This window comes from Gallinula chloropus (genome assembly GCF_964237585.1).
Source record: "Gallinula chloropus genome assembly, chromosome: 3".
NCBI lineage: Eukaryota > Metazoa > Chordata > Aves > Gruiformes > Rallidae > Gallinula > Gallinula chloropus.
The window spans coordinates 119,158,358-119,175,057 of NC_140087.1; the positions used below are offsets into that span (position 1 = coordinate 119,158,358).

General features: G+C 43.9%; 1 protein-coding gene across 1 annotated transcript in view; it reads right to left on the minus strand.

Annotated features, from left to right (window-relative positions):
* PKHD1 (PKHD1 ciliary IPT domain containing fibrocystin/polyductin) overlaps positions 1-16,700 on the minus strand; it is a gene marked incomplete at its 5' end in the record, with an annotated part of 273,226 nt that overhangs the window by 225,250 nt on the left and 31,276 nt on the right. Inside the window, 9 exons of the mRNA XM_084262525.1 lie at positions 1,734-1,801; positions 3,007-3,202; positions 5,574-5,709; positions 6,458-6,588; positions 10,869-11,147; positions 11,627-11,732; positions 13,296-13,418; positions 14,839-15,023; positions 16,283-16,437. Coding sequence (XP_084118651.1) covers positions 1,734-1,801; positions 3,007-3,202; positions 5,574-5,709; positions 6,458-6,588; positions 10,869-11,147; positions 11,627-11,732; positions 13,296-13,418; positions 14,839-15,023; positions 16,283-16,437 — 1,379 coding nt within the window. The remainder of the gene's footprint in view (positions 1-1,733; positions 1,802-3,006; positions 3,203-5,573; positions 5,710-6,457; positions 6,589-10,868; positions 11,148-11,626; positions 11,733-13,295; positions 13,419-14,838; positions 15,024-16,282; positions 16,438-16,700) is intronic.

The following is a 16,700-nucleotide window of genomic DNA, read 5'->3' on the forward strand; positions in this document are numbered from 1 at the left end:
AGAGAAGTACTATCATCTATTACTCCACTCATACCATCTTCCCATATTTGGGACACGCTAAGAGACAAGAGTATCTTTGCTTTGATCCAGCACCATTGTTCTGCAACACAGCAGTGGAGTCTTCCTCTCCACATTGACTGGAGAGGCCTTGGGAGTCTCTGTTACCACCATGCAACAGAGTAGGTGCTAATTATCTGAAATAAGCATGAATCCTGATGTCTGGATTCACATAATTTTGCAAAGCAGCATCTGCCCTGCCCCTCAGGGTGCTGAGAGCAAGGGCAGCACTGAAGGAGGAGCAGCCTGGAGTTTAGGAGTTGATAATCATAAAAATGCAAACCCTCCAGCATTCCCAACCTATTCCCATGCTTCCAAGCCTGGAGCCCAGCTGAAGCTCGGCTCCACCTTCCTTTACTTCATTGTGCTGGTATCTCTGCACCCTGCCTTGTTTCAACCTCATTGCCCTTTAAGTCTGTGTCTTTCCTTTTTCCCATGATCTGGCTGAAAAATAAGTTGCTTTATGAGACTCCTTTTGAGTGAGCTTAAATCCTGGATCCAGAGACAACAAAAGACTAGAGATAAAGGAGGGAAGGACAGAATCCCAGACTGGTTTGGGTTGGAAGGAACCTCAAAGCCCATTTAGTTCCAAGCCCCCTGACATGGACTGGTGCTTTTTCAGTGATGAGATTTTAAGTCAGCTTAAGCCATTCATAAAACTACAGCCAAAGAGTTAATCAGTTCTTATTTAAATTTCAATTTACCCTTAAATATGAAAAGAATGGTGAAATATTTTATTATTATTATAGCTTAATCTTCAAAACTGATAGGCTTTGTTCTCCAAGTCCTATCCATGCTATCATCTTTCAAGGCTTGGTCACTTCACAAACTACTGAACTAATCATGTACCACAAAGCCTCTGAGTTTCTGTGTTTTGAAATGTGTTGTGAGCCTGGGAGAGCAATCTGTGGAGGACCTGAGGTCGCATCACAGCAATTTCTCTGCCTTCTATAAAAGAATTTCTAAGGGCTCATGTAAAATTCACTACAGGGATTCAATTCTCCCCCAACCCTCAGCCAAATGACAAACCAAAACAACCACCCCAAAACTGCTTTTTAAGATTAAAAGTAAAGCTTCCCTTTTTAATTCAGTGATGTTTTGCTCTGAAACACAAATTATTTCCAGTGTTTAAAGGCTTGGAATGGGATTAATAAATATTTCACTTTTGATTAAAATTAACATTGAAAAAGGGGTATTTTTTTGTTTTGTCCTTTCAACTTAAACAAAAATGAACGTTCCCTTTGGGATTGCTTAAAATTATTGTTTGCTTCAAACCACATTTGTACCTTGCTTTCCACCTAACTTTCACAAAGAAAGCCTTGAAAGATGGAGGCATAAGGACTGAAAGAAACAGCACAGATGAGTCAGGTGTGGGCCTGCTTCACTTTTGTGATGGGAACATGCAGGGATACACAAGCAAACACTTGGGGAAATCAAATTCAAAGCACAGGGAGCCCTGAGCCAGCCAACCAGATTGAGGGATGCTCACTGCAATCCCACATTTCCAGATTGCTGCTGTCTGACGGTTGATGCCTGCATAATAAAGGGTCACAGATTTAAAACACCCTCATTTAAACTGATGTGAAATGGGATGCCCTTTCCATTCCTGCAGGAAAACTGTGCCCTTGATCCCTTTAACCTCCGTAAGTGGTTGCAGATGTACTGAGGCTGTTTACCCAGAAAGGAGCCGCAACAGGGCTCTATGCTGAAGATCTCGGAGAGGTACTGGATTAACAGCTCAACCCTGAAAAACACAAGCAACACAGGAAGGGGGTTTGGGGTGGGTTTTTTTGTAGTATTTTTCTTCTCTGCTGCAGTTCTTTCTTACAACTTCATCTAGGTTGCAAGGCACCTCCTGGCACCTCCCATTTGTTCAATGTCACAGTCAACAAGGCCACCACACCCCCCAAATTTTTCCCTGTGATTTGAGCAAACACTCTGTTATCAAATGGCAACCTGGGGGGCTATATGTAGACTTGTGAGGTGCAACATAATTACCCATCAATGCCGTCACAGTTTTACGTAGCTGGGTACTGGTAGAGACCGGGGGTTGCAGATGGCTGCTGTAAGGAGCAGCTAGAAGCTCTCTGCAGGCCCCAGAGAATAAACATCGACCTAAACAAGGCCGGAGTCGTTGCTGACCAAGGCCAGGCCCATCAAGGATGGTCACAGCACCTCTGGGAATCACATTTAGGAGGAAAAAACCCACAAGCAGCTGCTTTTTGCCACCAAAAAGGGGAGTGATAGACTGACTTAGGTGGGCGTCTGGCCTCCAGCCAGGCCTAAACAATTACAAATGCCCACCCCACCCCTAAGAATTTTTGCCAAATAGATATCCCTGTAGCTATGCCCACGGACAGGAGCAAAACCACATTGCTTATTCTGAATGCACTATCACATCCCACTTCCAGGTTAGTTTAGCTCCACATTTTAATTCATTTATACTACATTTATCTAGGCATAAGCTTGAAGCGTCACCTTAAAAGATGGAAATGGCCTCATTTATAAATTCTCCAAACAAAGCATTTTTCCATTTTTCAAACTAGCTTTTGTTACTCTCATGAAAATTTGGGGTGGGGTTTTTTTTCATCCTTGTGCTGTTTTCCTACAGCAGGATTTATCTGCATTTGACCTGAATCTGTGAATACCTTTGATTGCCTGAATATGCATTTTTCATCAAATCAACTGTGTTTTCTAAAAATGTTTCTCTTCTGCCTCCTACTGATCCAAGGGGAGTTAATTGACTAGCATTAGCAGTTTGCTGACTTGGGTTCCACAGATCAATAAATGCCTTGATAATTATTCATCATTTCATACCCCACTGCAGATTTCAACATTAGATACAGAACTTCTGAAAACTTTTACCTTTCTTTTCAGATTAACCCTGAAATACCAACCAGGATGGAAAATTACATCTATATCCTAAGGAAAGTACGCACTTTCACATACCTCTTTGAAGCAATGGCAATGCCATTGATGAGGACAGAAATATTGTACCATCCCACAGCCAAGGCTGGAAGTGTGACATTAACACCATGGTCTGTCTGCACCTGGATCTGTGCCCATGAGCCCCCAATTTGGACCTTGATATCTGACCCTCGGTAGCTGGCAAACTGGGAAATTCCAATCTGAAGCTCCTGACCCCCTGCAGAGAGAAAAAAGATGAAACTATTTCACAGTTTTTCAGGCAACAGTTATTTTAGCACACCTAATGGTTGCTGGAGGAAGAGCATGGAATCACACCATACTGGAACAGCTACAGTCACGTCCATCAGCCCAACACCAAAACTAGAAGACCACAGTAGTTCTGTACCCCAACCCCACTCATCCCTTGGTATCCCTGATAAGATCACCAGCCACCAAGGTTCTCTGGGGACATTAGCACAGAGAACTTGGCTATAACTATCTACAGCCACTATCAGCCTACTGGTACACACTGAGGATAGGATCCATGCTCCCTCCCCATAAATGTCTATCCTATATATATATACAGCTCATTAGAGCCAAATGCAATGTTTATATAGCTCACATAAATTGGAGCTGAGGAGTTTTGAGATTTTTCCTAATTCCCTGACAAAAGAGCCAGACATTTTTTAGCACAATGGAGTTATCTAACCTTAACAGAGATCTCTCACAGGTAAAGGAAAATTTGCTTGGGTACCTAAAATCAGATTTCCACATATGGTCCTGTTATGCTTTAACCCCAGGCAGCAACTGAGCCCCACACAGCCACTCACTCCCTCCCCTCGGTGGGATGGGGAGTAAATCAGAAGGGTGAAAGTGAGAAAATTCGTGGGTTGAGGTAAAGACAGTTTAATAGGTAAAGCTCTACATACAAGCAAAGAGAGACAAGGAATTCATTCCCCCACAACCCATGGGCAGGCAGGTGTTCAGCCATCCCCTCTCTCACCTTGCCTTAATCAAAATGAACTTTGATAGGTCAGTGCTTTCTTTCTAGAGATTCAGATCTGAGTAGCAATTTTGCCTCCCAGGTAGAGGCCTTTAGCATCACCTCCACAACAGGTACGGTCACCGTTACCATTCAGCTCCACAGCATCAGCTTCAGAGAAATCTCTTCCTTCCTTCCATGAAGGAGAGTCTACACAACGCTTCCCTACATCTACCAGCTCCTCTAAGCAGGACTTGGAGCCACTAATTTTCAATTCTCCGTGCTCAAAGAGTCAAATAAAGTTTGAAAGCCTGGAAAGTTGAATATATTAATAGCATGAACTCTTTGGACTCTTGGTCAATTGTCAGCTTAATACGAGATGCCTGGAAGGCATCGATGTAATTTATTTATTCTTTTTATTATATAGGAGGAAAATTATATCAAAAGACGAAGCTGTGGAGGTTCTGAATAGGAGATTGAACTCAGCCACATCCCCATTCACAAGACGCTATAACATTAAGGAATTCCTTGCACCTGGGCTGCCCGCGGCTAGAAAAATCTCCCCTTGGTGCTATGGTATCTAAATAATATTCAGATGATAAAGGACATTTTCTCTTATTTATGCATTCTGGAGTAATAGAAAATGACAAGGGCATTTGGGGAAAGGAAAAGAAAAGTCAGATGAACAGCAAGAAGTGTATTTCGGTGCTGGCAGACACCTAACTCCTTGCATCCCCACCGAGTCCAAGCAAACTGCTGGTCTGGGGGGAGCTTTATTAAGGTGTGCATGGGAAAGGATGCAAAAAGAGAGGAAAAAAGGCAATCAGATTATTGCATCCTTGGAGGAATGGGAGTGGGTAGGAAAACGGGGTTTTCTGTCTTCCTCCCCCTCTCTCAGATACTCGGAATCTGGTGCCTGGCTGCCACACAGAAACATAAAAAGACCTGTCTGTAAGTGGACATCATTCTCTATCACTGCCTTCTGTTCTCAGGGCCCAACTGAAACCTTGTGATTAAAAAAAGAAAGAAAAAAAAGAAAGAAAAAAAGGAGGGAAATGAGAAAAAAAAACCCCAACCCTAAGCAGAAGCTTTCAAAAGGCAGGAATACTAAACACTCCATGAGATGTATGAGTTTTGCCCCCACCAAGTCCATGCTCATATTCTGAAGTGACAGATCACAAGGTCAAACTGGAAGAAGCAGTTTGGCTTGGAACTGGGAATGAGCAAGACACGTGATGCACATTGTGACCTACCCTTTGGAATCATGGAGAAGGACACTCTCTAGACCTCATTTCTGTTGTCATGACTGACCCTGTTACTGAGAATCAATAGGTGGGATAATTTCAGAGCAGGGTTAGAGAAATGTGATGCAAAAGGAGCACTATACAACACTTGATAACCATCTATATTGGCCTAGAGCAAGCAACTCTACTTCATGTATGCTAGAGTAAAAGCAACACAAAGCAACCAGGAATAGCAAGAAACACAAGGACAAGTTAACAGAAAGCAAAAAATCCCCCAGTACTGGATGAGCAAGCTCCATAGATTTAAATTCCCTCTGCCCAGCCACCATAAGTGATAACAACGTTTCTAGAGACGATGCCCAACACATCTGCAGCTTTTTCACCTGCTATGCCGCTTCTATTTCTGCTCAGTGACGCCACAGCAGGGTTTAAGGAAGGGTCATACTTGAACAAGTCAGCTACTGTTGTTGACTGGTACCCAGAAATTAGCGTCACATGGACAGCAGCATCTTCTATTCCCTAGAAACAGAAATGAAGAAGGTGTCAGGGATAAGGAAGCACCAAGAAAAAGTAGTTATTCCCTACATTCCTGCATCCCCCACACTTAAATCAGGCACATAGCACTGGAGAAACTTGCATATACACCAGACTCAAATAGGTACAGTTACACTGACTTTAAAGAGAGGTTTATGCACAGTTATAAACCTTAAAACAATTCCAGACTAGGCAGGTTTACATTTGCTATGTATGTATAATACAATAAGCAGTGGCAAGTCACATAGACAGTTACCCCTGTGCTTAAACTACTTGCATTATCCTGGGTATAACTTTGCTGTGCAGCCAAGAGCACTGCTGCTAACAATCCCCTGGCATGTTTTTGCATGATACATGGGTAATGTCCAAAGGAAGCCTGGATGTAAAGTAGATTTGTGGCTGGAGAGGGTTCAACAACATGAGCAACTGTCCTAGGTGTGCTTAATCTACCAGTAAACAAATAAGAGTGGAGATGGGCAACATTGCTGGAGTTCCCAGACCCAGTTTTGTTCATGTGAGGCTCAGATAATGACTTTGCAACCTGGGTTTTCAGCTGTTTCACTAGTTTTCCTAAATCACCTATCTATCTATTGTTAATTAAGTTGCTCTAATCTGTAGGTGGAGTCTATGGTAAATTGTCCCACAGCCAAGAGTAGCTCAAGCCAAAACACAGAAAAGCCTGTAGGCTGCTGACTGTTCCCCCTCCACCCCCCCAAAAAAAGTTGTTTCTTACCCGAGAGGGAACTTTACATTCAATTCTTGTTGAATTTCTGTCGTCCTCTAAAATTGGGCAAGGCTGAGATCCAAACAATACCCAGTTTACCCCTTCCAGATTGGTCCCCCTGAGAGCCACTCTCAGTCCTCCTGCAAAACCAATTATTCTGTTACATTAACCATGTAAAACATTTTTTATACGCAAAGGATTCTTTATTAGTAGGTGACAACAAAAGGCAGTACTTTCTCTCAGTTGATCTGATGGTGACCTGCTCCCAACCTGCTCTCTCTTTCACTAGAGATCCTTCTTGCTGGTTATTTGAATTCTTGTCCATGTTACAGGGGGACCAGGTTTGTTTCTCAGTTTAAATTTTAATGACATACTTATTTAAGCCGGCAAGGTCTGGCCTGTGATCTCACTCTTAGAAAGATCCCCAGCCCAAGAATGAAATAAGGAAGGAAGGAAGAAGCCCGAAGAATGGAAAATGAGCTTAACACAGCAGGTGCTTTCACAGTTCAAATAGCTGCCAAGCACCCTGCTGTCAAAAAAGCCTGTGGCATGTGTCTAGGAAACTTGGGTTAGAAAGGGGACTTGGCCGGGGCTTGAGACTTAGAATTGTGAGGAAAGTCATGGAGGGGTTTATTCTGCAGAGGACTGAGCATCCTTAGCTTTCCTTTGTGCCAGCCAGAGCTGAGCCCTCTGCAATCACACACAGGATTGTACCCAACACAAGTCAGACTTGCACTTGATCTTTCTGCAGCGCCAAATTCCAGTGCAAATAGCCAAGGTGCCCACCTGCTCTTTCAAGTGACTAGAAGACTGAGGGACTTTTCAAAGAGAGACAGGAAAGAGAACAGAAACGGCCATTAATGCCAATTCTAACCTGGGTTTTGTTCTTTGATGCAATTCAGAAGCAAATTTTAAAAATCAGACATTTTGCTTAAAATTTACAGCTGTTTGCTCTAGTTGTCACTACTACAAATTAGGATGATGGCTGGACAGACAGACTGCTCAGGCAGAAATTTTATTAGTGTGATTTTCCTGTGTGTGCTAGTAGGGCTGTATCACAAACCAAGCTTTTCTGGATTCTTTTCAGGTGTGCTGTAAGTAAATGTCTATGGTAAGGTCATTATATATTGATGCCAGAGTCCCTTGTACCTTTTCCTTTTGGGACTGTTCAGCCTAGAGAAAAGAAGACTAAGGGGGGACCTTATTAATGTTTATAAATATCTTAAGTATGGGATACAAGGGGAAATGGGCAGCCCCTTTTCAGTTGTCTGTGGAGACAGGACAAGGGGCAATGGCTGCAAGTTGGAGCACAGGGAGTTCTGCACCAACATGGGGAAGAACTTTTACACAGTGAGGGTGAGGGAGCCCTGGGACAGGCTGCCCAGAGGTTGTGGAGTCTCCTTCTCTGGGGAGATTCCAGCCCTGTCTGGACACCAATCTGTGTGCCCTGACCTAGGGACCCTGCTTTGGCAGGGGGGTTGGACCCGATGAGCTCTCGAAGCACCTTCCAACCCCCATGATTCTATGATTCCTCAAAGCATCGTTCCCTGCTCATTCATTAAAGCAACAGGGAAGTCTAGAAGCTCAATCTTCTAAATTTTCTCTGTCTTACAGCAAAACAACAGCAATCAGCTACATTAACAGCAAGCTCCTTCCATCCACTGCAGCACCTTAGGATCTTTAGAAAGGCATCCCACTCTTACAGAATTAGGTCACAGGGAACTCCCAGCATGGCACCACTGCGACCAGTGATATTTTGACTAGGGGGACCCGACACAACAAAGCACACAAAGCTTCCTGGCTTCCATTCCTGTAATGTTAAGTTTGCAGAAGCAGCAAGAACTCAAAACCAAAGCCACTTCCTTAACGTCATAGTTGTCAGATAAGGAGCCTCAGATTTAGAGTACAACATCCATGTGTGTTGTGTAAAGACTGATGCTCTTAAGTTTTGATATCTACACTTATATCCATATGCAATGAAATACTGCATATGTGCACTTTACGATAAGATTGAAGAGAGGTATTTTAAATGGAAGAAATTAAAAACACAGATGGAAGCTGTAATTCTTTCCAATTATAAATGTTCAAGGCACATGTAATGTAAGATACCATTATACTTGCTTTCTTTTTAATGAGTGACAGATCACTGTAATTGGGAGAACTGGATTGTCAGTAAAGGAAATGAGAAGCAAGGCCCAAGCATTAGAACTTGCCATTTGCTGGCTTTTTTTTCTTTTAGGTCTTCGTTTTTCTTTAATAAATCAAAGCAGTGAGTATCAGCCACATGTACTACATGACCCTTGCACAGGAGAGGAAGGGGGAAAAAACTAGACAAAAGAAAAAGATTAGAAAATCAAAAGAAAAGGGTTGGGATATCTTTCTTGTCCTACATGCCAAACAAAGAGAAGAGGTGGCCATAACGTCTTGCTTTTCATAGAATCATAGAATGGTCTGGGTTGGAATCATAGAATGGTCTGGGTTGGAAGGGACCCCAAGGATCACAGAGCTCCAACCCCCCTGCCACAGACAGGGCCACCAACCTCCAGGCCTGGAGCTACACAAGGCTGCCCAGGGCCCCATCCAACCTGGCCTTGAACACCTCCAGGGACAGGGAATCTACTACTTCTCTGGGCAGCCTGTTCCAGCCCCTCACCACTCTTTCTGTAAAAAACTTCCCCCTAATATCTAATCTAAACCTTCCCTCCTTTAGCTTTAGTCCATTCCCCCTTGTCCTTCCATTATCTGCTCTTTTAAAAAGTTGAATCCCCTCCTGCCTATAAGCTCCCTTCAGGGACTGGAAGGCTGCAATGAGGTCCCCCCACAGCCTTCTCTTCTCCAGGCTGAACAAGCCCAGGTCCCTCAGCCTCTCTTTGTAGGGCAGGTGCTCCAGCCCTCTACTCATCCTTGTGGCCCTCCTCTGAACCCTCTCCAACAGTTCCACATCCTTCTTGTATTGGGGGCCCCAGATCTGGACACAGGACTCCAGATGGGGCCTCACAAGGGCAGAGTAGAGAGGGACAATCCCCTCCCTGTCCCTGCTGGCCACTCCTCTCCTGATGGAGCCCAGGATACCATTGGCCTTACGAGCTGCAAGAGCACACTGCTGGCTCATGTCAAGCTTCTCATCCACTACAATCCCCAAGTCCTTCTCAGCAGAGCTACTGTCAAGAAGCTCTTCTCCCAGTCTGTATCTGTGTCTGGGATTCTTCCGTCCCAAGTGCAACACCTGACACTTGGCAGTGTTGAACCTCATTAGGTTCCCCCAGGCCCATCTTTCCTTTTCAGGTGAGGAACCCTACATTTTCTCAAGACAATCACATGGCTGTACACAGACCATCGTTCCCATCCTCTGTCTGATCCAAGGTGGCTGAGCATGGCACAATCAGTTCTGCAAGCCACATAGTTGATCTAGCTTCATGCTGCACCTAGGCCAGTACTCCTGCTCTCAGTAACATTTGTTAGAATGAATTAAAAACTCCTCAGTGAAACGAGGAGGTTTCCAGACAAAACCTGGGTGACTTTCACTGTCAGTGTGAACCCTGGTCACGTTGTTTGTAGATGGATTCCTAGCTGTTTGAAAACAAGTCATATGCTGAGAACATTTGTCCTTATTGCACAATCCAGGTCCACCAAGAATGTTCTCCACATTTCTCATTGAGTTAGGGAAACTCTTCCCTCTCCCAAGAGAAAGGGTGGCTTTTTGCAGTCATTGGTTTGGCTTAGATACAGTTGGCTGGGCACCTTACTGGAACTTTCAGGTGAAGTCCTCTCATCTGTGCCATGTGTAGGGCACATGAGAGCCATAATGATCCTGTGGCCCCAGGGTCCTGTGGAAAAATCTTCCAAGCACTTGTTTTAAGGGATGGCATATATAACCCTTTATTGTCTCTTCCATTTCAAGGAGAGGGGGAGTAAGGGAGATAGAAGGAGCTTCAGTTTAGTTGGAGCTTCTCTAAGTTTCTCAGCTTTATATCTCAACACAGAGGAGTTTGCCATTTTATCACTTAGAATATGAATCCACTTCAACTGAATGGAACTCAAAGTCTAGCCATTCCATGGTTAGGCCAGATAATTCCAAATACTGCAAAGCAATGTGTCAAATGGATATGGAAAGATGAGCCATGAAGCACCAACAGCCTTCTGGGTTGTTAGAATAAATATACCTGCACTTGCACTTAGAATTCTCAAACAAAACTTGCTGGGAAACTGATTGCATCCACAGAGGACCAAGGAAAGCCTATCACTTTTTATATGAAGCTTGCCCCAGTGCTTTGGTGTAAACTCAATATTTCCAGCCATATTATGGCTTTTTTGTCAGATGAAGACCTTGGTACTCAAAGTACAGAAGTGAAACACACCAGGAAAAGCAAGAAGCAGAAAGCAAATGCCCCCTCAGAGCTGGTCTGGTATTCAGACCTACCTATCTCTGAAGCTGTAGGAGGTTCAACAGCTACCAGCTTTGGCTCAACTCTTAGGAAGATGCCTTCTCCTGTGCTGCCATTGAGTGCAAAGCCATAAGGTCTCACCAGCAGTGTCACCTGGTAGACTCCAACTGGCAGCAGCTCCATCTGGCAAACGACTTTGGTTTGATTCAGTGCTATGACCTGGCAAGTCCTGTTGTTCACCTCCACCTGCACAGCCGGTTTCTCTTCTGTGAAGCCAGCTCCCCTGATAACTATTGAAACCTGGGATCCATCATCTGAAGGAATATAATCAACAAAATGAGTAGTTAATTTTGGTGTAGAAATGCCCAGTGTTTACTTTCAACCAACAGTTAAAAGTTTACCATCTTCATCAGCACCTCCTAATACCTACATCAGCAGCAATAGTTCATTGTACCCCCATAACACTTATTCCTCCCTGTCCCTGTCCAACTACTACATTTTCTCTTACTATTTTACTAAAAATAAGTTGAGCCAAGGCCACCTGTTGCTTTAAGCACCTACCACCAATTCTTTCCCCTTTAAGCCTCTACCAGCCTCATGCTGCTGTAAAAACATGTCTGTGCTACACCAAGACTGGAGCTGATCAGAAGTGCCCCACTGGGAAGTGCCATTTCCATAAAATCAGAGATTCCCAAAAGAACACTCATGCACACACAAAATTATCAGCATCTGGCAGGTCTCTCTCACAGGGCAAGTGGTTCTGCCCTTTTGTTCAGACACAAAGCCCCATTACCTGGTGAATACTCTATGTCATTGACTAAGGGAGTCAATTCCTGGCTGAACTGGAAAGAACATGAACCAGAACAGTTTGCAGGGACATCATTCACCACCACCACCACCTGGAGACAGAGAAGAAGGTTACCCTAAAGCTGGGAAGGAAACAGAGCTGTTTTCTAGAGTCATGTCTACGTGGTAGACCTGCAGAGTGATGCTGGTAACCACACTGAGCTACCACCAGCACAGAGCACAGTCAGACAGCTGTTAATCTGCTGCAGTCTCATTACAGATTTAATTGCAAGGCTTGCTAGGGCTCAATCTTAAGCAAAGCAGCACGCAGCTTTGGAATCTGTATTGCCATCCTTTCTTGGTGTCTGCAGGATCCTATCTCCCATCTCACTGGGGCCTACAGCTCCTCCCAGCTCCTGTTCTTCTAATCATCCATTGAAGACCCCACTTGCCATATACCCCAGTTCTTCCACCTTGCCATGGGAACAAGTTTATTATGCTTAAAGCACCCTGTAAGACTAATTAGAATGAATCCCAGAATGTCTCTTTTCAGCATGAAGCCCTCAATCTTTTTTTCCCTTGTTGTTCATCCTGAAATAAGAAAGCTGGGCTATGACCTTGATATCTAGCAGGAGGCAGAGAGAGGTATCTCTTCTGAGATCTTGCTAACTCAGAAGAATCAGCTTGCAAAGCATAGGAGAACCCCTCTTCAGCTCTCCCCCAGGTATTAAGGGCGTGCCAGAGGGTACACCTATGTGGCAAAAAGCAATTGTCTCCAAGAGACACAGGGAGCACAGAGCTGCAAAATACTTTGCTTAGAGACACAATTAGAGGGATTCTTTTACACTTATTGTAAGCAGCAAGCTAGAGCAAAGCTTCAAAACCAAAGACGAAATTTGATTGGTGCTGCTGTTGTTTCCTTTGGTCTGTTTGAGGCTATGTCTGGTAGAGATATTGTAGGTGGTTGAACCACTGGAAGCAGGGTCCTCAAGTCCAAGCAACAGGCTCACCAAAAAAGCAGGATGACCTAGCCTCAAGTGCTGCACAGCCAGGCTTCGAGCACATCCAGCTCCCCTAATAGCCAAATCCATCCTGTCATTGCTACAGCACCCATCAGTCTTCCCCAGAAGCAAAGCAAGGAACACACACTGCCCTGCAACATCTGAAAGCAGAGTTTGCAACACATTCATCCACTCAGCAAGCTCACTGAACCAGAAAGCCCTCTTTGCTCCCTTTTCACACGTGAAGAACTGAGATCTACAGAGGCCAAGGAACTTGCCTAATTCACAGACTAGTACCACAGCCAATATTCATCTCGTGTATTGTGGCCATTAATGTAACAGCTGGATCACTGCAGATGAACAGGGGTGTCATTCCCAAGTTTGGTGGCCAGCACAATAGGACCCACCAAGGGTGAGAGTCCAGAGATGATGTCAGCCTTTAGCTACAGCCTCTGAAGAAATAAATTGTCTGCATCACCCATGATGAACATTCTTCCCATCTGCAATAACTCTTGGGATAAAATCCTGCTGCACATACAAGGGAGCACGATCTGACCAATTTATGGCAAAGCACAGAACAGTATTTCTGAAGGGATTTAGTGGCAGAAGCAGGCATCTGAGTACCCATGAGACTCCTGGATCTACACAAACCAGGTGAATGACAGTACTTCTCACCTGTGTTTTATTATTGAAAGTAGCAAGCATGTCCCCAAATATCGGCCCAATAAACACACCTCCATCATAAACCACACGACTAGAAACAGTTGGCTTCAGACCAGTAAGGTTTTCAGCAGATACCTAGGCAAAGAACAAAGAATTTAAGTTTCTTATCCTTTTCTTTCCTGGGATTTCAAATTAAAACCATCCCCCCCAAAGTTCATACAGAGTCTTTACAAGGCAGAAAAGAACCCCTGAAAAACCTCTTCTCAAGCTTCTTCTGTAACTCCTACCTCCATGTCTAAATCTTCTTTACCCAAGACTTCACACCAACTCCCTGTTCCCACCATCACCTTGCTGGCCAGAAACTGAGGCAGAGAGCTTCAGGAAACAGATTTGCAAATAAACTTCTAAAATTCAGTAATACCATTTGGAATCAGGCATGGAAAGAGCTTTGAACATCTACTTCTCAATGACATGACTTGGTGTGGAACAAGGGCCAGTGCTACAGCTGATGAGGTAGCTCAAGCTTTGTTCACCATCCAGGCCGATGTCTTGTGCATGACAACTCATTGTTTCATCAAAAATAATTTCACACTTTTAGAAGCTGGATATATAAAGAAATAGTTTTTCTTTTGGGGAAGGAAGCGGCTCAGACTGAGTCTTTGTTCAAAGACGACCCTTCTACTTGAATCAAAACTTAAATCTCAGGATGGGAGAGTGAGCTGAACCTTCATCTGAGACTTACTAGAACAAGATACAAACCCATAGAGATTAGTTCTCAGAAAAAAAAAAAACTTGTCCCATAAATGATGCCACAAACCTGCGCTAAAGTATAAATTTTATTATAATAATCTTTTACTTCATTATAGAAGTCCCTTTATTCTGCAGAAATGCAACAAAGCACAGAAAACACATTCTAGCCTCTTCATTTTGAAGCACAGACTCTGAAGATGTAATTTCCCCTAAGAGGAAAGGCTGAGTGACCTGGGGCTGTTCAGCCTTGAAAAAAGAAGCCTGAGAGGGGATCTGATCAATGGTTATCAATAGCTGAAGGGTGGGACACAGGGGGACATGGGCAGCCTCTGCTCAGTGTCTGTGGGAACAGGATAAGGGGTGATGGGCTCAAGTTGGAGCACAGGGAGTTCCACACCCATCTGGGGAAGAACTTCTTCCTGGTGAGGGAGCCTTGGGACAGGCTGCCCAGAGGGGTGTGGAGTCTCCTTCTTTGGAGAGATTCCAGCCCTGTCTGGATGCCGACCTGTGCGCCCTGTCCTAAGGACCCTGCTTTGGCAGGGGGTTGGACCCGATGATCTCTTGAGGTCCCTTCCAACCCCTACAATTCAGTGATTCTGTGAATTTCTCCTCCTGTAACTGCAACTGCTTTTTTAATCATCAAATCTAGAATTTTATTAAGCTGCTATCCCCCCTGACAGGAAAACACTCAGCTTAAGGTCCCACAGGTATCTGCATAAAAACTAATGCCAGGAGAATGAATCAGCCAAGGCCAAAGACATGGAATGGGGTTCAAAGTGGGTCTTAGTAAAAGAAATTACTGTACATTGATAATAATTGGCAAGTCCCCTGGTTTTGTTTTCCAAGTCAGTGTCCAGATGCTTTCATAGCATGAGTTTGAGTCTTTGGTCACGATGAAGTCACTGGTGTTGAAGTACAGGGCTGCAGAGTTATCTACCTTGTCCTGCAAAAGCTTTCGGAGGTGGTGGGAGGAGATGTGCACTGAAACATCTGCAAAAGACATTAGAAATAAGTGGATTGCCTCATCCCTAGGAGGGCATGTCTACTTGCTCCTAAAACAGCAATGTGTTTCATCATTAGTATGAGGTTGTTGTGACTCAAATGCCAAAAAGCAGCACAGGGAAATTGATTTGGTCCCAAATGTCAGGACATCTGCACAGTTTAATAGCCTATAAGACCAGAAATGTCTCTCCAGTTGGGACCATCAGGAATTTTGTCCATGTAATACTTTTCTTTACAGGCAACCTACATTTTTGGGAGATGTGAAGTTTCAGTGTGTAAGTCATGTTCCTTCAAAATAGAAAGGTCAGAAGCTTCCTAGATGAGAGGAGTACAGAGACAATCGGCCTCAAAGGATGACTTGAATTTAATCCCAAATAAATACAAATTATATTTCATTTCTTTTCACATAAATATCCATCATCAATCAAATACAAGAAATCTCTCTAAACTATTTCATAATAAAAAAAAAGAGGAAAGCAAAAGACCTGGGAACAAGGCAAGAGGAAAGGAGGACCTTTCTAGAAAAGATGGTTTGAAGCAGGGCACTACTGAAACACCCTTCAGCCATTGTAGGAAAATATTAAGTGACAACATGGAGAGATGAATTATTCCACAAATATTTCTAAGGCTGCCTTTTACTATTTAATTATTTGACTTTATAACTGAGTCACCAGTTCCTCAGTCCAGAACTTTATCTTTGGCCTTGCTCAGATTAACCTGCTCACTTTCACTCTAAGCCTCTTTGACTATTTAAACCAAACACAAGAAAACCTTCCACATCTAAAGGGGGCTATAGTTCAAAGCAAGCAGTTATATGCACAAAAGCTTTTGTGGTATCTGTAAACCAATTACAAATCCTGGTTATCCTAGAAGAGCATGAATTTCCTGGTACTGAGCAAAGGTCTTGTCACACAAGACAACCAGATGTACACATGCTGGAAAAACATCATCATAATGAAAGTTTGGGATACAAAATCCCAATTTGGGATCTGATCCAAATTTCTTTAACATTAAGGGAAATATTTCATAGTGGCTGTATGCATTTTGGAACAACCCATACCTAACACCTAGAAATACTGCCCTGCCTATAATCCTTAGCTCCTGTCTTGAAGGACATCAGATGCAAAGGTCTAGCAACTATCACAACAGGTTTAACCTGCCAGCCTGTACCCCGAGTGTTTCCAAGCTTCAGTATTATCACTTCACCACCTGGCTTCCTGCAAAGGAAACCCAGGATCCTCTCTTACCTGATATCACTGTATGAGCCAAATGGATGCGGAAAGTTCCTCCAATAGGTGGGGATGACTTCTGCAGTCTCTGAGTGGTGAGGCTGACTCTCACATCCTCTGTGGAGACGTAGAGGTAGCCATACTCCTTAGAGCCCTCCCCAAGCAAAGCACCTCTGTGTGACAGAGAAGGTTCACATGAAGGCATTATAGTCAAGACCACCCAACTCCTGACACACCGACAACAACCAGCAGCAGAAAGGCACCTGTGGAAATAACACTCTTAAAGGACCTAAAAGGAACACATTTGGAGTTCTGAGTTGAATATTCCCAACTACACAAGGCTCCCTGGACAACCTTGTGTAGCTCCAGGCCTGGAGGTTGGTGGCCCTGCCTGTGGCAGGGGGGGTTGGAACTCTGTGATCCTTGGGGTCCCTTC